Source organism: Heterodontus francisci, chromosome 1, assembly GCF_036365525.1.
Source record: "Heterodontus francisci isolate sHetFra1 chromosome 1, sHetFra1.hap1, whole genome shotgun sequence".
NCBI classification, from domain to species: domain Eukaryota; kingdom Metazoa; phylum Chordata; class Chondrichthyes; order Heterodontiformes; family Heterodontidae; genus Heterodontus; species Heterodontus francisci.
Genome location: NC_090371.1, coordinates 127,833,070 through 127,858,343, shown reverse-complemented (window position 1 = coordinate 127,858,343; position 25,274 = coordinate 127,833,070). Strand labels below are relative to the sequence as shown.

Below are 25,274 nucleotides of genomic sequence, written 5' to 3'. Positions count from 1 at the left end.
AAATGGAGTGGCTTGCTACACAGGGTGACAACAGGAATTTGATTAGTGGAAATTCGCTGCAGAGGTGGCGCGGGCAAGGAGGTTTAAACCAAAGTAAATATATATAACAAAGAAAAATTACTTAGATCTGAGGGAATAAGATTAAAATTAACTTAGAATACAATACCAACATTAAAGGGATCCAAATTGCAGTAAATAAAAATCTGGTACACATAATAGGAATAAGGAGATACTAAACTAAAAATACATGTACTATTTTTATAGCTATGTATATTTAATATATATGTACACATATCCTAAGTGAATAGACTTTTAGGCAAAATGATGGGACAGCTAAGGCCTGTCACCAGCAATTCCTGTGCTTTGTGGGAACTCCAGGATGCTTCATGTGTCCTGGATAACCAGATTTGAAGGAAGTGCCTTCAGTTGCTCAAACTCAAGCTCAGGGTTTCTGAGCTTGAGGAGTCGCTAGAATAACTGTTAGGAAGCCTGAGAATTTCCTGGAGCACACTTTCCAGGTGGTGGTAACTCAGCAGCTATAGTGTGTTCAGGAGGATAGCAAGTGGGTGGCCATCAAGCAGGGTAGGAAGAGAAAGGCAGTGCAGAAACCCTCTGGGAGTGTGGCACTCTTAAACCAGTTTTCAGTGGTCAACTGTCTAAAGCACATCCATGGCATCATGAAGGGGCACAGGAAAGTGTAGAAGTGCAGCAGTCATAGTGGATTTGATAGTCGGAGAATAGACAGGCATTTCTGCAATTGCCAATGTGAGTGTTACATGGTGTGTTGTCCTTTAACTTGGCACCAGGGAGGCATCATTGAATGCGTACAGAGCATTTTGCTGTGGAAGGGGGAAAACTATACTGAAACCAATGACAGTTAGGAAAGGGGTTGAGGTCCTACAGACACCATTTCAGGAGTCAGGAGGAAATTAAAGAACAAGACCTCAAAAGTCAGTACACCTGGATTAATCCCAGTGCCACATGTTACTGAGTATAGCAGCAGTAAGATGAGGCAATTTAAGCATGTGACTGGAGAAATGGTGCAGGAGTGAGAACTCCAGATTCCTGGGGGATTGGAACCAGTTCTGAGGCAGAAGGGACCTTTACAAAATGGACGAGTTGCACCTCAACAGGGCTGGGACAAACGACCTGACAGCAAGGTTAACTACTGTTGTGAGGAGGGATTAAACGAATATGGCAGGGGACACCAGGATGAAGCATTAGAGAGGAGCTACAAAGTGCACAGAAGACAGAGAGACAAACAGTATTAGAATGAAAGGTAGTTCAGAAATAGGAGGAATCAGATACAGAAATGCAAGGTAGACTAAGATGGGTTTAGAGTGCTTGTGCGCAAATGATAAATAAGATTGATATGTTGCAAGCACAAGTAACCACAACTAGATTATGAAATAGTGGCAACACAGAGAGCTGGCTCAAACAAGGGAAGGAATGGGCACGGAATGTTCCTGGCTACAATGTATTCAGAATGGATAGGAAATGGAAACAAAGGAAATAGGTTAGCAGCATTGATCACAGATAGATACTGTTACCACACTAGAATGGGATCATGTACATGAGGGTTCAAAGACCCATTTGGCAGAATTAAGGAACAATACAGGTGTTACTACAATATTGGATGCATACGATACGTCACCAAATAGTGGAAAGGAGATAGAGGAGCAAATTTGCAGGCTAATTACAGAAAGATGTAAGAACTTCAGATAAGTAGGGCCATCTATCCAACCCTGCACAAGGGGTACTGGATTATCTCCATCCAGAAAGGCAAACACTGAAAAAGTGTAATTGTATACCAGAGATATCACTGTAGACGGTTTAAGATAATTAAGAAAAAGGTCAACACCCCAACAAAAACCAGAAAACCAAGCAGAAATTGGGCAGGGTTGGGGGTTTGGTGGAGAAAAATGTTTTTAGTGTAAACTAAAAGATTTGGATTGATATAGTACCTCATCACATATTTCAAATGCCTCAAAGTGCTTCATACACAATTACTGTTGTTATGCAAGTAAACACAAACACCATTTTCCACACACTAAGTTCCTACAAACAGCAAACAAGGAAGGGGCAAGGAGGCGGAAATAAAAAATATTTAAAACAAGTTTGTCAAGAACAAGTTAACTATTGCATGTTAACTACTGAGTTTATAAAACATGATTAACCTTTTAAAAAAGGGCATGAAATATGCTAATGGCCCCTTAAAAAGAATACAACTAACACTGGGTTAAGTGTTATAAATGAATTCTATCTGAAGGATGTCTTTCTTCTCTCCATTATAGTTTGATATGGGTGGGAGAAGGAATAGAAAAATTCCTGGGATAAATCGATTTTCTCATGTTAAATGGCACAACAAAGGAAGGTGCGCACTGATCGACCTATGGCTGACATCACCAAACTGCCTTTCAAGCTTAACAATTGTGTGTAAAGCAAAGAAGACTGCATATTGGGGTATGACAGAATTTCTAATTAATAATAGAGGAAGGTGACAGTAAAGTAAGACAAGGGATATTTCCTTGTAGCTATACTACTTTAAGTAGTGTGTACAAACTTGTGTTTTATAATTCACTGTTATCAAAAGGGTTAATTCCACACACTAAATGAGAAGTTTTCAGAGAACATGGGTCAGATACAACACAAACTCTCAGCACAGCTCCCCACTTGGAGTCTGACAGTGTTGAATTAGTCTTCAGGTTCCATAACAGCAAGTTGAAAATGTTGCATTAACGTTTAAAAGAGATAATTGCCATTACAAAATCATTTTGTTCAACTACAACATTTTTATTCAGCACACATAAAATTGTCTTCCTCCAACATTTACTGTACATTTATTCACATCTGATTTATGTAAATATCATTTATACTAAAGCTGTACAAGATAATTTTTCATAATAAATAACCTTTTTCCTCCTCTTACAATCTGATTAAGGAAAATGGAAGAAAAAGAGCATGTTTAGAAATCAGCATGTGAAAAGGTCACTCGAATTAACTAAATTTAAGATAAAAAGATAGGAAATGGAGAATTTGACCTTTTGACAGATGCAATATAGAAATGTGAAGTTTATTACAAAGCCACCTTTGTACTAGAATCATTAGTTCATAAAAAACTTTGCTGTTTCAATAATGTTTATCAATTAGATCTAAAAATAAATTATATAATACAATAAATGCATAAAGCAATAAAATGTGCCACATTTAATATGGTACTTGTCCATGAAAAACACAAAGTTTATCTTGACTAGGTACTGCTGGTATAGCACAGGGGCTAGGAATCAGATGCTCATGTTTATAAAGTATTGCAGTAACTTCTGAAAAAGGTTACCACTTGTGTCACTGCATATGGTTATTCCCCCATTCTAGAATTCCCACCCCATTTCTGCAATTGAAGTAAAATATTTACACTCATTTTAATTATTATTACATTGTAGTCAAGGCTATCCCTTTAGTTATCAATAGGTGTTTAAATGGAGTCCAACTTGGTTCAATGTGCATTGTAGAAATTAGTAAATTTTCTTTTTAAATTTAGATGCAACAGATGTTAAAAAACCTCATTTGCTCATTTGACAGAACTTAAAGCTGTCTTTGTGAAACTACGTACAGTGTACTTTTTTGATAGCCAGACCCAAAAAAAAGTATTCTTGCATCACTGAAGGACATAGTGGCTGGGGTTTTCTCACTTGCTATTTCCCTCACATTTATTATAATGGGCATGAAAATTGCAGGCAAACAAGTGCACAGTAGAAAATGTCAGCCAATGAGGTAGAAATCTGCAGCAACAAAATTCAGCACCCTAGTACCAGTAGTATCGGCACTATGGATGGTGGTTGAAGTGAAAAATGGCAGGGCAAGTCCCTCCCGACTACTTCTAATGCAGCCTGCACCAATTGCCACATTGTTCAGAGTGATCGCAAGAGCATTACATGTGTGTCGCAAAAGTATCCAGGGTAGTCAGATTATGAAGTCAGTCAGCGTCTAACACTGATCTGAGCATACAAACTCTGAGCAGGATTAGGCAATTTGGCCCCTCGGGCCTGCTGGGCCATTCTATTAGATCATGGCTGATCTGTTTGTGGACACAACTCAACATTGCTGCCTACCCCCGAGACCCTTTGATTCCCTTGTTTGTCAGGAATCTGTCTACCTTTGCCTTAAAAACATTCAATGTTCCTGCCTCCACCATTCCCCAGGGAATGGAGTTCCAGACTCATCATGATCATGCACACTTAGCAACTTCGGACGGACGCAGGGGATGTACCTGCATGCACCACTCAAGTTGCCTCACGCTGCATGGGCCACAAAGTAAGCATCACAAATTAATTTCACACTCCATATTTCTAGCACTGGGCATCACTCTAAGTACAAAATAAAAATTTGACCTGGTTCCAACAGGCTTTAGTAACTTAATAGTTATTCAGTTTTATTTGTGTATTATCAATGCTTGCTGACCAAATGAGCAGAACAATCTGTATAAAGTTTGTGATCCTTTCCTCATCTGATTAAGCCCTTACAGAATGTGGAATTCAATCCTATCACTTTAAAGTACTACAATTTGACTGGTTCAACAACTTACGGCAGAAATGAATAGAGCATTAGTCCTGGTAGATATGGATCCTGATAATTAATCTAAGGTTAAAATTTGAACAACCGATGCTAACCCGCAGGCAGAGTCAAGCGCCAGGATATGACCAACTATCTCCACAGGTCAAAGTATCAGTGTACACTGTAAACAGAGAAACTTTTTTTTTAAACAAATTAGCTTATTCTAAAATTCAAGCTACATTTGGCATATGCAGCTTCTTCAGAATGCCATCCATCCCTATGCTGAAATCAAAAATAGTGACCAGTTTTCCCTTTTTTAAATTGGGGAGGGTGGTGGCAGTCCAACATTCCTTGGAATTAGTATACTTCTGGATGAAGTCATTAATTGCTACCTCTGAACAGCTAAAATTTACCAAACACATATACTCTATTGCTTAGTCACATGAAGAATATTTCTGAACTTCACCACATGGCACGTTTTTTGATCCTATGAAATATTTTTGCTATGCCAGGAAGATAACATTCTGAAAAAACACACTGCGTGGAAAAAAAAAGGCTTCATTCTAATCAATCTTTAAAGCAAGAGATTATATATTAAACATAGCTTCCACCAGTTCTGTTTTTAATTAGTTCAGTTTATGTGGAATGAAAAGAATGCATACCAAATCACTATGGAACACCATTCATGCTGCTGACGACAATGCAGTCATGCTGACCTTGCTGCTTCGGCATCATCAGGCAAGCCTATTTGTGAAGTGCAAATTATATCCCATGGACATCAAGAAACACACTTGCCTTGCATGTTTGTAGAGGATGCGATTTCTTTTGAAAACTTTAGGATAACAAGCTTGTTAACCCCAAGAAAAGTAGATTCAAACAAAAACATTATGGTCAAGTCAGACTTTTGTCATTTAAACTAATGAGAAATAAAAGGTACTTCCTCCAGGTTTACACAAAGATCAATGGACTTTTAGCTCACCATAATCTATTTCTCTGAATGGTCTGTAAATAGGACTTCCTTGTATTGTTCAAGGTTTTTTTTTTTTGAAGAGCATTCTTTTTGTACCAAATTAGATGCATCAGCATTTTTGTTTGTCTATTATTCAAAAAAATTAAGCAAAAGTAGGCTGCAAACAAAGACAAAGTTAAAATAAAGAGAATTCTGTTCCTCAGTAAATGCAAATTGACTTGAAAATTATGCAGGATTTTGTACAGTAAATAGGAAAAAACAAACAGCACGAGGCTATTCAGCCCCTCATACATATTCTGCTGTTGCATTAAAGCACAACTGATCTGTAAATCAACTCCATTTTCCCACCTTTGCTCCATATCCCTCAGCCCTGAGGCCCAGGCTAATTCTGGGGACACTAATTCAATTCCCACCATGGCAACTGGTAGAATTTAAATTCAATTAATAAATCTGGAATTGAAAGCTTGTCTCAGTAATGGTGACCATGAAACCATTGTCAATTGAAGTAAAAACCCATCTGGTTCACGATTGTCCTTTAGGGCAGGAAATCTGCCATCTTTACCTGCTCTAGCCTACATGTAACTCCAGACCCACAGCAATGCGGTTGATTCTTAACTGCCCTCTGAAATGGCCTAACAAGCCACTCAGTTGTGAAGGGCAACTAGGGGTGGGCAACAAATGCTGGCCTTTCCAGCGACGCCCACTTCTCATGAAAGAATTAAAAAAACAGACCTGATCTTAGTCTTAAAAATTTCCATTGATCCAGCAGCCACAGCCTTTTGAGCAGAGTCCCGCATTTCCACAATCCTTTGTGTGAAATAATGCTTCTTGACCTCACTCCTGAATCACCAGCTCTAATCCCAAAATTGTGCTATTGTTCTGGATTCCCTACCACAGGAAATTGTTTCTCTGTATTTACCCTATGAACTCCCTTTATTATTTAAACACCTTGACTAAATCACCCATAACCATCTAAACCTAAGGATATAGAAGCCAGGTTTATGCAATAACTGCATAATTTAACCCATTAAGTCCCAGATTCATTCTGGTGAATCTGCAATGTACATCTGTCCTCTAAGGTCAAGATATTCTTCCACTGGTCAGTGAGTCAGTAATTAGATACTTAAGATAACTGCCAAAACAACAAAGGGAGAGGCTAGAATTTTTTTTTTTAATTAAATGCCGAGAATTCTTAAGACTGGGATTGCCCTACCAGAACTAGTAATGGAAGCAAAATCCATCATGATTGTTAAAAGGACTGTGGACAAATAATTCCAAGAAATATTTAAAATATTATAGGGAAAGAGATGAATGTGACTAAGTGGCTAGCTCCTTCAGGAACGCCAGCACAGGGTGTGATGGACTGAACGGCCTCCTTCGGTGATGTAAAATTCTATGATTGTCCTAAAACCTGGGAACATTATGTATTAATTAAATTACATTTCTGCTTTTTCGATTGTGCAATGTTGCAACAATAAAAGTACATTTCAATTTAGTGAAAATTACCTCTGTGACAGGCTGATGGGCATTTGTGGTTTCTACAACCAAGAGTTCGACTACAGTTTTGATCACACGGAGGACAATTCCCAGAACAGCACTAAAATCAAAGAATGAAGGAGGATTACTACAGTGAAAAAGTGTTCATACTGTCATTTCAGAACAGGAAATGCTTAAATTCAAGATGAATTTAAATCTTCAAAATACTACACATCACAAAGACAAGTCTCTAACACAATCCCTTATAATCTTACATTAGTTTCCCTTGCAAACATTAAACTGTATAGCATGAAAGCACTACAAATGGTGCTATACCATGCCCCACAGAACTATGGATTAACAACATACCATAGTAATGACTGAACTGTCTAGTTTACCTCCATGCACCCACACTTTTTGGGATTTTCTTCTCCCTGCTGCTTTCACATGCGTTCAAGTCCTCTGAAGAAGGAATTTTCCTCCACACAAGATCAGGGGGCAGGTTGTTCAACCTTGCCCGTTTAAGAGCGAAGGCCAAAGTACGGAAAGTCCTCATCAGGGAACTCCTCTTTGCTGACGATGCTGCTTTAACATCTCACACTGAAGAGTGCCTGCAGAGTCTCATCGACAGGTTTGCGGCTGCCCGCAATGAATTTGGCCTAACCATCAGCCTCAAGAAAACGAACATCATGGGGCAGGACGTCACAAATGCTCCATCCATCAATATCGGCCACCACGCTCTGGAAGTGGTTCAAGAGTTCACCTCCCTAGGCTCAACTATCACCAGTAACCTGTCTCTAGATGCAGAAATCAACAAGCACATGGGAAAGGCTTCCACTGCTATGTCCAGACTTCCTAACCATGTCAATAATTTGCCCTCAACTCCATGGGCTTCTACCTTAGTTGACAGTCTCTTATGCGGGACTTTATCAAATGCCTTCTGCAAGTCCATATAAATAACATCCATGGACACTCCCCTGTGCACTACCTTAGTCACCTCTTCAAAAAATTCAATGAGATTTGTCAGGCATGACCTTCCCGTCATGAATCCATGCTGACTGTCCCGGATTAACTGATTTTTTCCAGGTGTTCAGTCACCCTATCCTTGATTATAGACTCCAGCAACTTGCCCACCACAGATGTCAGGCTAACTAGTCTGTAATTTCCTTGGTTCCCCCTTTCACCCTTCTTAAAAAGTGGAGTGACATGTGCAACTTTCCAATCCAGAGGGATCACTCCTGAATCTAGGGAACTCAAAGACTATAGTTAGGGCATCTACAATGTGCTCCCCTACTTCCTTTAACACCCTCAGATGGAAACAGTCAAGTCCTGGGGATTTCTCACTCTTTAGTTCCATTAATTTCCTTGTTACTGATTATTTTAATTACGTTAATTGTATTAAGTCCCTGTCCCCTATCGGCTATTAATTTTTTCGGGACTTCCGGCAAGTTATCCTCCTTTTCAACTGTAAATACTGAGGCAAAGTAATTGTTCAACCTGTCTGCCATTTCCCCATTATCAATGACCATCTCCAGTTTCAGCTTTTAGTGGGCCTACATTGCTCTTGACCACCCGTTTTCCCTTTATGTAACTATAAAATGTCTTTTTTTTTTATTTATTTATTTTTTTATTTTACTTTATTTTTTTTAATTTTTATTTAATTTAGAGATACAGCACTGAAACAGGCCCTTCGGCCCACCGAGTCTGTGCTGACCAACAACCACCCATTTATATTAACCCTACAGTAATCCCATATTCCCTACCATCTACCTACATTAGGGGCAATTTACAACGGCCAATTTACCTATCACCTGCAAGTCTTTGGCTGTGGGAGGAAACCGGAGCACCCGGCGAAAACCCACGCGGTCACAGGGAGAACTTGCAAACTCCGCACAGGCAGCACCCAGAATTGAACCCGGGTCCGTGGAGCTGTGAGGCTGCGGTGCTAATCACTGTGCCGCCCATATTATTGATTTTGATGTCTCTTGCAAGTTTCCTTTCATAATCTCTTTTAGTAGCTCTTATAAGCTGCATTGTGACCCTTTGCTGGTCTTTGTATCGATCCCATTCAGCCAGATCTGTGCTGCGTTTTGCGTTTTTGTAAGCCATTTTTTTTTGTTTTATGCTATCCCTAATCTCTTTAGTTGTCCATGGCTGGACCTCTCTTCTCACTGTCCAAAGCCCCAAACATTCATTCCAGGTGAAACAGCGATTTACCTGTATTTCTTTCAATTTAGTATACTATATTCGACAATGAGGTCGGCTCTGCATTGGGGCAGACCAAACAGAGATTGGGTGACTGCTTTGCGGAGCACTTCCATTTGGTCCACAAAGCATGACTCCAAGCTTCTGGTCATCGGTCATTTTAATTCTCCATCTTGCTCTCACACGAACCTCAGCCTCCCGCAGTGTTCTAATGAAGCTCAATGTAAGCTCGAGGAACAGAACTTCATCTTTCAATTTGGCACTCTACAGCCTTCCAGACTCAGCACTGAGTTCAACAATTTCAAACTGTAATCTCTGCTCCCATTTTCTTTCCTTTTTCTTTGCAGGTTTCAGTTTTAGTCTCGTTTTTCCCTTGATTTTGCTTTCAAACAAATTAGCTATCATCAGACTGCCATTCACATTCCCTCCAGACACAACTTTTGTTTCTTTACTTGCCCCATTACCACTCCCTTTGGCCCTGCACTACCAACTCTTGCGTCACTTAATCTAATTTTCCAACCTATCAGACTTTCCCTTTTGTTCTTTTTCCACCCTCCCACCTTTCACTTGCTTAAAACGCATTACACTTCTAACTTTTCCCAGTTCTGGTCATTGACCTGAAACGTTAACTCTGCTTCTCTCCCCACAGATACTGCCAGACCTGCTGAGCATTTCCAATAACGTTTTTACTTATAACTAATTGCAGAAGTCTGTGTACCAGATCTATCCAAACAGCTAAAACTATCTAACAGGAGCTCCCTGCAAAGGCCCTATGGATAAAAGCACTGAGTGGTGGATTACGGAGTCATACAGACAAGGAAGGTTCCAAAATTGATCCCAAGTCCATGTACTGGCTAATCTCTAGTTGTGCACCAGTGAGGCTGCTACATCTGTCTTCAATATTCCTCAGCTAGAGTTTTTTTTTTAAAAAAAGAGCAGGGTTACTGCTTCTGATCACAAAACAGTGACATCTGCTGGAACGTAAGCCTGATGTCAGCTGAAATCAGGGTTGGTGCACAGTCAATTCCACAACCTTTCAAGCATGACCAACTAGCAAATGCTTTACAGTATTTTATACTGACAAGTGAAGAACATTCACTAGATTTGTTTATAAAATATACTTTGTGTTGTTTACAAGTTAAATTGAAAAAACTGTACATATAAAATTTCTCACATCTCATATTTCCCAAAGTCCTGCACACACAATGAAATATATTCTGCAGGTATGCAGTTCTGTGGATAAGTGTTGATAGCCATGTGACATACAGTAGGGCGTCGTAAAAAGCAAAGGATGTAACCAGTTAATTTGCTTTTGGGGATGTTAATAGATATTTCACCGAGATGAGCTTCCAACCACATATCAACTCCAATATGGTCACCTACTTCCAATTCCATAACCTGACTTCACCCCGCCTCAGCTCATCTGCTGCTGAAATCCTCACCCATGCCTTTGTTGCCTCTAAACTTGACTATTCCTATGCACTCCTGGCCGACTTCCCACGTACCGTCATCCGTAAACTTGATGACATGCAAAACACTGCTGCTCATGTCCCATCTCGCCGTAGGTCCTGTTCATCCATGAACCCCTGTGTCCTTGACCTACACTGGCTCCTGAGCAAGACAAATTTCAATTTTAAGATTCTCATCCTTGTTTTCAAATGCCTCCATGGCATTGCTCCTGCCAATCCCTACAATTTCCTCTGGCCTCACAACCCTCCGGGATAACTGCGCTCCTCTAATCCCCAACTTTAATTGCTTCACCACTGGCGGCCGTACTTTCAGCTACCAAGGCCCTCATCTCTGGTATTCCCTTCCTAAACCTCTCTGCCTCTCTACCGCTTTCCTCCTTTAAAACGCTCCTTAAAACCTACTTCTCTGACCAAACTTTTGGCCATTTGTCCAATATCTTATGTTAAAATATCTATTTTAAAATTCTCATCCTTGTTTATAAATTACTCCAAGACCTCACATTCCCCATCTCTGTAACCTCCTCCAGCCTTACAATCCTCAGAGATCTCTGTACTCCTCCAATTCTAGCTTGCATATCCCCAATTAAGCTCTGGAATTCCCTCCCTAAACCCCTCTACTTCTCTTTCCTCCCTTTAAGATGCTCCTTAAAACCTATCTCTTTGGCCAAGCCTTTGGTCATCTTCCTGAATATCACCTTATGTGATCTGGAGTCAAATTTTGTTTGATAATTTTGCAAAGCACCTTGAGACATTATAGTGCATTCAAGGCACTGTATAAATGCAAGTTCTTGTATCTCCAATCACACTTTCCTACAGTGTGGATCTCTATTGGGTGCATAGTTGTCTAGTTGTCTAATTCAGTAGTTTAGTTCTACTCCACAATCTTAATTTGAAACAATGAAATTTGTTCCGGTAATTTCTCTAATTAAAAGGTGGATGCTGTGCAGGATAAATTCACATTGCTTTCCATGGAAATAATAATCAAAAGTACTCAAGACACAATCAATATTTTGCATAATACTGCTCTGCAAATAACCCTAGTACAGATTTTACTTTGGCCAAAAAAAAAACGACACCCTCCGTCACTCCTACCTTCCTCTTACACTGATGCCTTTGGCAATCTCGCAATTTGGCACATTTTGTTTCACACAGGTACTCCTTATGGCATGGCAAAATCTTTGAGTGTTTCTCACAGCGACATTGCTTTTCCACTTCCTAGAAATCAAAAAAATATAAGAATGCTCGTTTACAAAAATTATTTTCCTTCCTGCAGTCAAGTCGGAGATTTTTCACTGTATTTTTCTAGAATTCCATCATTTGAGAGTGCATTAACCAGATCGTGTTGCAAACCAGAGTCATAACCATTTTGACAGTTGAAACACACAAGTTCTGTGTATTCAACTGATTAGAGGAGAAATATAAGGCATAAGTTTTAAGTACAGCATCTCAAGGATTTGCAGCTCCCTCAACTTTACCCTTCATTCCAGTTATCACATATCACGTAAAGACCCTATAGCCGATCACTGACAGTGCTTGCTCTGGTCACTTCCTCATCTAGATTCTCCTACACACCATGCCTGCCCAAATCACTCCATTCTCATTTTCTGACCCTGGGAAAAAACACCCTCAAATTTCCTCTCATGTTCCAATCTTCCTTCCACCGTTAACTCCAATGGTTTTTTTCGTCAACTGCCTCACCTCCACCATGTCTCTCAGATCAAAGATGGCCTTCCAGTACTCCATCTGGTACAAACACCAACTCTGCAACCTCAAATCCACTGTTCATAATCTAGAATATGCTTGGACAGCATCTGCCTTGGCAGGACCACCTCAAGTTATATTGCCAAAACATGAGGAACTTGACATTTGGTATCTAAAACTTAAGGACATCTGTACAGCTGCTGACTATGACATACCCTGCCCTTCCCCCTCCATTGAGCCCTCCCTCATCTCAACACACTTAACCTGTCACTGTCTGCTGCTCCATCAATCGCCTCTCATCTCAGCACCTGATCACTTAACCCTTTCAACCTCATGCTGATGGGAATTCTGCAACTGGAGTGACAGCATGGCATGGATTCTCTCCAATTACTGCCCTGTCTCCAACATCCTATTTCTGTACCAAGTGCTGGAAAACGCTGCTGCCTCATGGCTTTAATCCCACTACCATTTTCTCATGATCTCATATCCAGAACTTGCCCCAATAGTGGAATTGAGACTGTCCTAGCCAAAATAACTGATGTTATGCAATTGCAATTGTGACTCTCTATCTTCCTTACAATGCCCTCCTCCTTTAATAGCTTTCCCCTGTAGTCCATATTGTGGTTCTGTTCATACATGTGACAGTGTAGATACTACAATATAGAAATTTGTTTCAGGCAATCATGCAAAATGGGAGGTCTCAGATTTGCTTCCCATTTTTTGCAGCACCTGATAGTCAGTTCCATTGCAGTGAATGTAATTAAACATTAGATGCTGCGTATTACAGGCAGTCGATCTGATACTGCCTGTTTTGCACCACCTCCCAAGACGAATTTCTACCCATACATTTCCTCTTATGGCTTGAAGAAATTTCCCATTCATTATTGGTGCATATATATTTTAACTTGTCATTACTGGGATTGATGCCAAGGATCATTTCTTTAACGCTGATATTAGACTTGAGGGCACGTTTTAGTGAAATGATTTTGTGGCAATTACTTTAATTATTTTGTCTGGACAGAACAGTGGATTGCAATTGTTTCTACATCCTATGACATTTAAAGATTCCAAACAAAGCAATTTCTTTGATATTTCAAAATAATCTCCTCCATCCCTTTTTGTTTGAGTCAATTTGTATGTCTTTGATCATTCCAGTCAATATAAATGTATTTTTAGACAGTTACAGGGTACAGTAATAAATAATCCAATTAAGTCATAAAAATATTACAAGCAGATAATTGCAACATCTTAATTCATGGAAAGCTCCCTTATTTTTCTTCTCCCATGCTGTATTCCTTCATCTAACCACACACATTACATCAAGAACAATTCAAAAGAGGCAACAGAAAATCTGGCAGCCCAGCAGCTAGAGTAGTTAACATTTGAGCCTGCACTACAGGGTCATGACTGCACTTTGTGTTTACTATAGCACTCGAGCACAGATGTCACAGTTAAGGAGTTTAGTCAGCTTGCAGCCAGATTGCACATGAAGTACCATTTGACAGTAAACTATCATTTTTACAGAACAGTGACAAAACAGACATTATCACAATTCCCTCCACTTAAATCACACTAAGAGCAGACTGATTCTGGAAAATACCAATGGCAGGAATGGAAAAGTCAGCAAACCTTTTCCAAAGCTCATTTATGTTTTTAAAAAAAAGTCTGACAACATATTTCTGTATAAACAAAAAACAAAAATCACACAACTGAACTAATGCATGCTCTCACCTGTCTGCAGGTTTCACAGGGGCCTCGGTGGCAGCGCATTGAACATCTATGAAGGCCACATTCCAATGGATTGTCACAGGTATCACCACAGGTTGGTATATCCTCTGTGCAGGGCAATGCAGATTCTGGATAAAGCAATAAATAACTAACTTGAATTTGTTTCTGGTTTCTCTCTATAAGATGATAAACGTTTTTAAATGAGATGAAAAGAATCAAGGAATTTTGCTGGAATGCATGGCTCTCAAGGTGATTCTTTGAGTTTTTGCTTAACCAGATACTGAGGAGGCTCACTGGAGTAATCAGAAATGAACAGGAATTTGATGGGCAGATTATGCCTCTACAAGAAATTGCAGAACTTTGCAAGGCACAAGACAATACGACTTAGATTGTTTTCATTGACTTCCGCATGGAGTATCTGGAAATATCTTGGAGCTGGTGAGGCTAACAGCAGCACAATGTCATCTGCAAGAAGTGCTGCAGTTTGGAATCTTAACTCTGGGCCAAATAGGATATTGAAGTGTGAACAGTCTGCTTCAACCCAGGTTTGGGAGAGAAATGGAGTCAGGAAATGGAATATGTAGCTAAAATCTAAAACTACGGCTTCAGTCTTCCCAATGTTAAGCTGGAGAAAATTCTGGCTGATCCAAAACTGGATTGTAGGAACTGCACAGGGACAATGCGTTAAGGGAGGTGGAGAGATAAACCTATGTAATATCAGTCGACATGCAGTGGAAGCTGCCCCACAGTGCCAGGCTGGGAAGAGAAGTCATTGGTGGGGATGTGGGGGGGGGGGGGGGGGGGGGCCTACAATTGGATAGATAGAAGTGGACCAAGTAATGGCAAGCCTACCAAGCTGGAGAATAGAGTAAGAAGTTAATATATTATAAATAACTACCCTGTTCCATAGTACATCAGGTTCAATTTCCAGGATGTTGTCTTTAATACAAACTGACCGAGCATTGGAGGAGTAGCTATTTATTTTGGGATTTCCATTTTCCAATATGACCACATAAATCTAGATTTGGATCCCAACCTGACTGCTGAAAATCAGTCATGTGAAACCTTGTGAATAACGCCACCTCACACCACTTCAGTTTGATACGGTTCGCTTTAAAAGTTCTTAGGTGGTGTCTTTGAGACATCCTGTGCAGTTTATCAATTTACACAATTATTTTAAATGTTCTCAGCAAATGGGAACGCTGTCTTGTGCTCTCAATACAATTAAGATCTATAGCCAGAACCAAAGCACTACACATATGTAGAGCAATCCATGGAAAGAGCTCTGTCCTGAACCAGAGTGTCAAATTTGCAGTCAGACAGTATGCATAACGTTTGACTTACTGGATAGGTAGCTACAATGTAATCAGAGTCTTTGAAAGTTTAAAAAAATAAAATCAAGAACTTTCAATATTATGTATAATATTTTAAAAATCTCAAATGTAGTAAAACTACACAGTAAAATGTAAATTGATGTAATTATAACACTGCAAAGCAACATTTCTAAAAAAATTACTGCTGGAAATCCCTCACAACCAAAAATCAGCTAGCAATCAAGAAGGGTGGGGTGGAGGGGGAAGGGAAACGGGAAAGAGAAAAAAAGGGAAGAACAACAATTTTCACCCATCACCTACTACAGTTATTTCTCAAACCTGTAAGTGTAATACAAGGGCAACCTTTACATTAATGGAGGTACATAAATGCAAACAACATTCAAAGGCATTTCACTTACAGGTGTTATGACCGACAGCTCCTGTCAAAGCCCCCCAAACAAAATATACGATTCTGATTGTGGTGGGACCAACGCACTGTTAATTCAATCCCATCGTTCCACAGATCAGCTAACATATCATTTAAAAACTTTCCAAATTAAAGACCCACCAAATTTTATCTATTAACCCCTGAATGAGGCTAACCAAACCAAGTGTCTTTAAATCAACAAATTAACTCTTTAATTAGAAGAAGTAAATTCTTAAATACGAACATTTAAAAATAGAAAAATTAGAGTCCTGGCAAATTTACAGTCCAATGTTGTTCAAAGTCCAGCGAATTTCAACAATTAACGACTTGCAAACACTTTCAACAGAATCAATCTGACTTTGAGGGATTGCCACAGCCTAACTTCCCTTTCTTCAATTTAAATTACCAGAGATCTGTGTCTTGGCTTGACTTTTTAGAATTTTGATCAATAATTAAACAGACAAAAATCCTATTTCCTTCAGTTTAAATGGTTGAGAGCTCTTTTTTGGTGCTGACACCACAGCTGTCTGTGTCTTCTGACTGTGTTCAAGCTGTCTTACTAACTGCCAGTTCAAACTGAATTGTAACAAATGTATCGCATCAGGCTCAATCCCAGTGGCTGTTTCCATGGTATCGAGAATGCACTCTTTGAATCGCAGTCTCCAAATGGCTGTTTGTAAGGCAACGAAAATGCACCTTCCTATAACTAAGGCTTGCCGGCTCTTAAAGCAATACTGATCCCTTGCAAGCCTTAAAGGCATATTCCAAAAGAAACTACAGGACCATGACACAGGCACAAGGAAAACAGACACCAAGCAGGAAAGAGAAATTAGGAATGAGATGTAGGTATGGGACAGGATATGCATGGCATAGTAATGAGAGTTTATGCAGGGCATAGGAAGGAGGTCAGCAAGGAAAACTGGTCCTGAAACTCCTGAAATCGCAGATGAGAGGCTGCATTTTGGAAGGAAAATCTGGATCCACCAGGTTTCTGCCTGATTTTCCCTGCACCAAAAACCCCAAGCAGGACTAGGGAGTGCTTCTTACACCTTCACCTACATCCAGCCAGATTATCCTGTGAATTCCACTCAGCTGATCACTAGACAGACTTATCAGGACTTGTTGAGTAGCAGATCCTATAATAGCTCCAGAATTACTGGAAATAAAGGTAAACCGATCCTACAGGGATCTTTTGAAGCCAGCCCCTTCTCCCTGAGGGACACAACATTTTTAGGCCAATTTTCATCACTGGGGGACCTCGAAGCCTGGGAAGAGATGGAGTGGCTAGGTGCCACTCCAACCTCTGCCACCTTAGCAGGGCAAGTGCCTCCAAAGGTGCAGACCGTGCTTCCCATTTATGTAAATTACCCTAACCCCGCACCTGGAGATATCTGGCCAAAATAGTGTACAGAAGTCCAAATCCTACTGCACTTCTGCCCTCAAAGTGTCAATGGAAATTTAGGCATAAGAAGTCTACAAGTGGCAAATGCATGTATAAGGGGCTTCAGTGGCAGATGCAGTAATATTGTGGAGGTGGAAGAAAGCAGTCGTTCTGAAGAAGAAATGAGGCCCACTCAACTAAGAGGTAAACAAACAGTCTGTGTTATTCTAACAGAATGGCCGAGGAAGAATGGAATCAGTGGCAAACAAGTGGAGTTTGTGCTGGGGGCAGAAAATGATGGCTTTGGTCTTCCCAGTGTTACAAACTGTGTTAAAGAGTAACTAATTCAGGGAACTCACTTATAGTCTATATACATTTTCCATACACTAGTTGATCTTTTTTAGCATTGAATATGGAGTGTTAACACCAAGCATAATCGACAAGTGAAATGGGGTTAGAAGGGATAATTAGATCACACAAACACACTACAGTGCTCATTTTAAGTTACACATTCTGTTCTTATATTTGTACGGCACAGTGGTTAGCACCGCAGCCTCACAGCTCCAGCGACCCGGGTTCAGTTCTGGGTACTGCCTGTGCGGAGTTTGCAAGTTAGGTGCTCCGGTTTCCTCCCACAGCCAAAGACTTGCAGGTTGATAGGTAAATTGGCCATTGTAAATTGCCCCTAGTGTAGGTAGGAGAATGGTGGGGATGTAGTAGGGAATATGGGATTAATGTAGGATTAGTATAAATGGGTGGTTGTTGGTCAGCACAGACTCGGTAGGCCAAAGGGCCTGTTTCAGTGCTGTATCACTCTATGACTCTATGACTATATGACTCTGACTATTTGTGTCATACTGGATTTTATATTATTTGTAGTTAAATAGTAAAGAAAAAAAAGAGACTTGCATTTATATATCGCTTTTCATGACCACCGGATGTCACAAAATGCTTTACAGCCAATGAAGTACCTTTGAAGTGTAGTCATTGTTGTAATGTAGGAAACACAGCAGCCAATTTGGACACAGCAAAATCACAGTTTCTGAGGTTGATGGAGGGATAAATATTGGCCGGTACACCAGGGATAACTACCCTGCTCTTTTTCAAAATAGTGTCACGTGTTACGTCCACCTTAGCAGGCAGAAGTGGCCTCAGTTTAACATCTCATCCAAAAGACAGCACCTCCAACATTGCAGTACTCCCTTAATACTGTGATGGAAAGTCAGCCTTGATTTTGTGCTCAAGCCCTGAAGTGGACTTGAACCTGGAACCTTGGTGACTCAGAGGCGAGAATGCTACCAAGTGAGCCATGGCTGACACTCAAATAGCAATAATTACAGGAATTTGGAAAGCAGAGTGCTAGAGCTGGTTAGGACATAGCAGTTCCTCTGCAGCAGAGGCCGAGATACAGGACTGAATCAGCACAGCACCAGGACGCTGTAATAATAGTTTATATCGTTAATTGTGAACAAATAAATTTAGAATGTAAAACATGCACACAAAAATGGGGCACAAACATGACATACGAATTAGAAGCAGTAGGAGGCCACTCGGCCCCTCGAGCCTGCTCTGCCATTTAAGATGATCAAGGTTGATCTGACTGTAACCTCAACAAAATATTCCTGCCTACCCCAATGACCTTTCACCCCCTTGCTCAAGAATCTTTCGACCTCTGCCTTAAAAATATTCAAAGACTGCTTCCACTGCCTTTTGAGGAAGAGAGTTCCAAAGACTCACGACCCTCCGAGAGAAATAATTTCTCCTCATCTCTGTATTAAATGGGCAACCCCTTATTTTTAAAGGGTGACCTATCGTTCTAGATTGTCCCACAAGGGGAAACATCCTTTCCACATCCACCCTGTCAAGACCCCTCAGGATCTTATTTGTTTCAATCAAGTCGCCTCTAACTCTCCTAAACTCCAGCGGATACAAGCCTAGTCTGTCCAACCTTTCCTCATAAGACAACCTGACCATTCCAGATATTAATCTAGTAAACCTTCTCTGACCTGCTCCAGCGCATTTACATCCTTCCCTAAATAAGCAGGCAAATACTGTACACAGTACTCCAGATGTGGTCTCACCAATGCCCTGTATAACTGAAGCATAACCTCCCTACTTTTGTATTCAATTCCCCTCCCAATAAACAGTAACATTCTATTAGCTTGCCTAATTACTTGCTGTACCTGCATACTAACCTTTTGCGATTCATGCACAAGGACACCCAGATGCCTCTGCATCTCAGAGCTCTGCAATCTCTCCCCATTTAGATAATATGCTTCTTTTTTATTCTTCCTGCCAAAATAGACAATTTCACATTTTCCCACATTATACTCCATTTGCCAGATCTTTGCCAACTCACTTAACCTATCTATATCCCTTTGTAGCCTCCTTATGTCCTCTTCACAACTTACTTTCCTACCTATCTTTGTGTCATCAGCAGATTTAGCAACCATACCTTCGGTCCCTTCATCCAAGTCATTTATATAAACTGTAAAAAGTTGAGGCCCCAGCACTGATCCCTGTGGCACACCACTCATTACATCTTACCAACCAGAAAATGATCCATTTATGCATGTTCTTATATTTCTAGCTAGCTTTCTCTTGTATTCTAATTTTTCCCTCCTTAGCAATCTTTTAGTCATTCTTTGCTGTTTTTTTACATTCTGTTCAACTTTCTGGAAGGCCACCCATCTTTGCACATTTAAATGCTTTTTCTTTAAGTTTGACACTATCTAACATTTTTAGTTAACCACGGATGGTGGGTCCTCCTCTTTGAATTTTTCTTACTTGTTGGAATGCATCTATTCTGCCACTGCATCTCTATTGACCTATCCCTTAACCTAATTTGCCAGTTCACTTTTGCTAGCTCTGCTTTCATGCTCTCATAATTGCCTTTATTTAAGATTAAAAGACCCACTTTTCTCTCCCTCAAACTGAATGTAAAATTCAATCATATGATCGCTGCTGCCTAGGGGCACCTTCACTATGAGGTCATTAATTAATCCATCTCATTGCACAATACCAGGTCTCTGGCTGGCTCCAGAACATGCTGTTCTAAGAAACTATCCCGAAAACATTCTATGAACTCATCATTTGCCCATCTGATTTTTCCAGTCTATATGTAGATTAAAATCCCCCATGATTATTGCCGTACCTTTCTGACATGCACCCATTATTTCTTCCTTTATACCCGACCTACTGTGTGGTTACTGTTAAGGGGCCGGAACACCACTCCCACAAGTGACTTCTTGCCTTTCATTTCTCATCTCTACGCCAAACCGCTTCTACATCCTGTTTCCTGAACTTAGGTCATTCATCTCTATTGTGCTAACACCATCATTAATTAACAGAGCCACCTTTTCCTAGCTTCCTGTCCTTCCTAAATGTCATGTACCGTTCAATCTTCAGGTCCCAATCTATGTCATCCTGCAGCCATGTCTTTGCAATGGCTATCAGATCTTAGTGCAAATAGAAATAAATAACTATCAGCTCATATATTTTGTTTCAAATGTAATGTGCATTCAGATACAGAGCTTATTGCTTTGTCCTTTTATTATTTTTGTAACCTCTAACCGGATTTACTAATTTACTTAGATTTGTCATCACTGTCCCTTCCTGTCAGTCAGTTTATCTTTTCCCATAGTAATACCTTTCTCTTGCCTTGTCTCTACTCTTTGATTTGCCGCAACTTCCCAAATTTGATCCCTTGCCCCCAATATTTAGTTTAAGATCCTCTCTACTTCCCTAGTTATGTGGTTCACTAGAACACTGGTCCCAGCATAGTTCAGGTGTAAATCGTCCCAATGGGGCAGTCCCCACTTTCCCCCGTATTGGTGCCAGTGCCCTGCAAACCGGCACCCACTTCTACCACACCAGTCTTTGAGCTATGCATTCATTTCTCTAATCTTATTTGCCCTATGCCGATTTGCACGTGTTTCAGGTAATAATCCAGAGATTATTACCAGAGATTACTACCTTTGAGGTTCTGCCTCTTCATTTGGTGCCTAGCTCCTCATACTGACTATGCAGAACCTTTTTCCTTATCCTGCCTATGTCGTTGGCACCTACATGGACCACGATGACGGGATCCTCCCCCTCCAGCCCCGAGCAAAAGTCCCAAACCCTAGCACCAGGCAGGCAACACAGCCTTCTGGGCTCTCGCTCTTTGCTGCAGAGAACAGTGTCTATCCCCGACTATACTGTCCCTTACTACCACTACATGCTTTTTTGCTCTCCCCGCTTGAACGGTTTCATGTGCCATGGTCAGTCTGCTCATCCACACTACAGCCCTCACTCTTGTCCATACAAGCTGTACGAACCTTGAACTTGTTGCTCAATTGCAAGGGCTGAGGCTCCTCCACCTTCTCAATTCCCTTACCTGCCTGACTCAGTCACACCCTCCTGTCCCTGACCACTGACCAAAACAGACGGCCCTATCCTAAGAGGTGTGGCTGCCTTCTGGAACAAAGTGTCCAGGTAACTTTTCCCCTCCCTGACGTCTACAACTCAGCCTCCAGCTTATCTACTCTGAGCCAAAGCTCCACAAGCCGCAGACACTTACTACAGACGTGGCTGCCAATGGATTGCCGAGGCATCGAGGACCTCCCACATACTTCAGCCGTGACACATCACCTGTCCTGCCATCTACATTGTGTTCATTAAATTAAATTTTTCTTAATTTATATTTCCCCTTCTTACCAAACTCCCTTCTTCACACTCCATGCACTCGAGCAGCACTCAATGCAGACAAGCAGCACTGAGAGGCCCCTGATTTTATACTCTGAAAACAATTATGAGTCCACTTTGCTGGAGCTCAGAAACCAGTTTAAGCTAGCTACCTAATTAACTGGCTACAGCAACTGAGAGCATGTAATTTTAGTAATTTTATTAATTTTTTAGTAAACAGTAATTTTAGTTAATTGCTAAATGTAAACAAAACAAAAACTAGAGTTGAGAGATTAACCCTTAAAATCCTGTCACATACCAAACTCCATTGCTGGAGTGCACACTCAGAAACAACTGGAAGTAAAGTTTTGTAGACAGCAAACAGATCACTATGTTATAGATAGATATATGATGACATGTATATACATACTTGACTTTCCACAGGGGCAAGCCCTGTATCCTGATCGAGGACAGCTTCCACAAGATCCACGGTGGCAGACCAGTTCACATGTATGGTTACCACAGGGTAGAGTTTTTCCACACACCTAAGCAGTAATAATTTTATGAATTACAAATACAAATATTACTGAAGTTTAATTCTCTAAAACTATTTCTTACTTTAAATTTCAGCCTTTGACAAATAAACAAGACAACAGAAAATGGAAACCAGTAAACCTAAACAGTTAATAAAATCATTTGTCAGAGTGACAGGAAACAGAGAGTAGTAGTTAATGGATGCTTTTCAGGCTGGAGGTAGGTTTGTACTGGAATTCCCCAGGGTCAGTATTGGGAACCTTGCTCTTACTGATATATATTAATGACCTAGATCTTGCTATACAGGGTAAAATTTCAAAATTTGCAAATGATATGAAACTTGGAAACATTGTGAACCATGAGGAGGATAGCGTAGAACTTCAAAAGACAGACAAACTGGTGGAATGGGCAGACAAGTGGCAGATGAAGTTCAATGTGGAGAAATGTGAAGGTGATTCATTTTGGTGGGAAGAACATGGAGAGATAATGTTAAATAAAAGGTACAACTCTAAAAGGGGGTGCAGGAGCAGAGGGACCTAGGTGTATATGTGCATAAATCATTGAAGGCAGGAGGACAAGTTGAGATAGCAGTTAATAAAGCATACAGTATCCTGGGCTTTATTAATAGGGACATGGAGTACAAAAGCAAGGAGGTTATGTTGAATAAAAGCAAAATACTTCAGATGCTGGAAATTTGAAATAAAAACACAAAGTGCTGGAAAACCTCAGCAGGTCTGGCAGCACCTGTGGAAAGAAAAGCAGAGTTAACATTTCAGGTCAGTAACCTTTCGTCAGAACTCAGGTTATGTTGAACTTGTATAAGACACTAGCTCAGCCTCAGCTGGAGTACTACGTTCAGTTCTGGGTGCTGCACTTTAGGAAAGATGTGACGGCACTGGAGTGTAGAAAAAATTACGGAGAATGTTTCCAGGGATGAGGAACTTCAGTTATGAAGATAGATTGGTGAAGTTGGAACTGTCTTCCTTGAAGAGAAGGCCGAGGGGTGATTTGATAAAAGTATTCAAAATCATGAGGTGTCTGGACAGAGTAGGTAAGGAGTAACTGTTCCCACTCGTAAAAGGATCGAGAACGAGAGGGAACAAATTGAAAGTAATTGGCAAAAGAAGCAAAAACGACAGGAGGAAAAATATTTTCACGCAGCGAATGGTTAAGGTCTGGAATGCACTGCCTGAGTGTGTGGTGGAGGCAGGTTCAATCGAGGCATTCAAAAGGGAATTAAACTATTATCTGAAAAGGAAGAATGTGCATGGTTATGGGGGGGGGAGAGGCAGGAATGACATTAGGTGAATTGCTCAGAGAGCTACTACAGACACAATGGGCTAAATGGCCTCCTTCTATGCTGTAACAATTCTGTGATTCTGACCATTTCCAAAACCATTTTTTCCCCTCCAAAAAGCCATGTTTTGCACAATTACTGTTTAATGAGAATTTTGCTAGGACAGTCACTTCTTTACTCACTAATTAATACTCTTCAAGGCCCTTCAGAAAATTGCAGAACACATGGATAAAACACAACTTTGTGTACAACCAGTAGGAATAATTACATAGATGTAAACAACAGATATACATTTGTGACAAATTATGCATTTTATCTATGATGCATTATTTCTTGGATTCTTACCCACTAGACACGAAACAAGGTTAAAATTAATGTAGCCTTAGTTGATACATCAAGTCGCTAATTTACATTACGCTCTGATAAGCTAAAGGCTGTCTGTACATGTCTATAAGTTGTTCCTAGATAAGAGGTAATTTAGTTTACTTCACTTTATATAGTTTTCAAATTTACACTGACACCTGGATGGGCCTCAGACACAGAGCAGAACAGTAGCAGCATGAATACAAAAATTACAATACTAGCACCTAGAATGAAAATTCTTCTAAGTCTGGCACTGTAGTGTGCGTGTGTCTGGGCCAGAGGCCGGAAGTTGGAGCTTTATCGGAGGTAGCCAGCTCAGAGCAGGCTAGAGAACACAGTCACAGGAGAACACTGATGAGTGCATGAGATAAGTGGGTTTTTTTTTTTTAAAACAGGCAATTGGACGGGAAGCATGGGGACAGATTAGTAAGGATAATGAACAAACTAACTAAAGTATAAGGAAGAGTTTTTTTTTTCAAATATACAGTGGCACCTATAGGGATATTATGAAATTAATCAGACATTTTGGTACAGGAAATTCCACTGGAAAATGTTGAGTTATGAGGTACATGACCCTTATACCAATATCCTAATTTTTAACCTCTCGGGGAACCTTCATCTCATTTGCACTTTTTCCTCAGCCAGTGTGGTGGAACATTACAGGTATGACTCACATATCTACCAGAATATCTTCATTCATTTTAATGAAAACTGGCACTTCAGAGGGCTGATGACCCCGGTTGTTTTGGGGGGGGGGGGGGGGGGGGGAAAAGAGGAGAAGGGAAGGGCAGGGGAAAATACATCACTACAAATATTCTCACTACTCAGATTTTCTGAGGTTTGCAATTCCAAACAGCAAGTCTGAACTGATTAATTGTACAGATTATTCCCCTGCCCTCAGATAATCTGCATTTTCTTTCCTCCGACCAACACAAAGACTTGGATTATAAACTGGTTAATATAACCAACACAGACATTTGATGTTTTTAACGTGACTGCCCTTCCTCAATTTCTAATTTTTCAATGATTTCAACAACAGATTCTGGATCGATCTTCAGAAAAATGACTACAAATGAAGGAAGTCAATTGATCTATCTAGCTAATTTGTTGTAATTTACTTCAGGTTACCTCTTCGCACTGCCATTGTGGACTGGCACAAAGCCGCTGAGCTGCTCTCTTCCCACACAAACACTG

The 25,274-nt window shown here is 40.4% G+C and overlaps 1 protein-coding gene across 5 annotated transcripts in view; it reads right to left on the bottom strand.

Moving 5' to 3' along the window:
- nfxl1 (nuclear transcription factor, X-box binding-like 1) overlaps positions 1-25,274 on the bottom strand; it is a 227,948-nt gene that overhangs the window by 173,022 nt on the left and 29,652 nt on the right. For all 5 annotated transcript variants that reach the window (XR_010975412.1, XM_068035931.1, XM_068035921.1 and 2 more), the window contains exons 7-11: positions 25,209-25,274; positions 22,317-22,431; positions 14,104-14,228; positions 11,764-11,886; positions 7,028-7,118 (exon numbers count right to left, since the gene is read on the bottom strand). The exon at positions 25,209-25,274 is cut by the window's right edge and continues 35 nt beyond it. Coding sequence is in view for 4 of the 5 variants with exons in the window: in XM_068035931.1 (XP_067892032.1) it covers positions 7,028-7,118; positions 11,764-11,886; positions 14,104-14,228; positions 22,317-22,431; positions 25,209-25,274 (520 nt within the window). In the remaining variant the exon portion in view is untranslated. The remainder of the gene's footprint in view (positions 1-7,027; positions 7,119-11,763; positions 11,887-14,103; positions 14,229-22,316; positions 22,432-25,208) is intronic.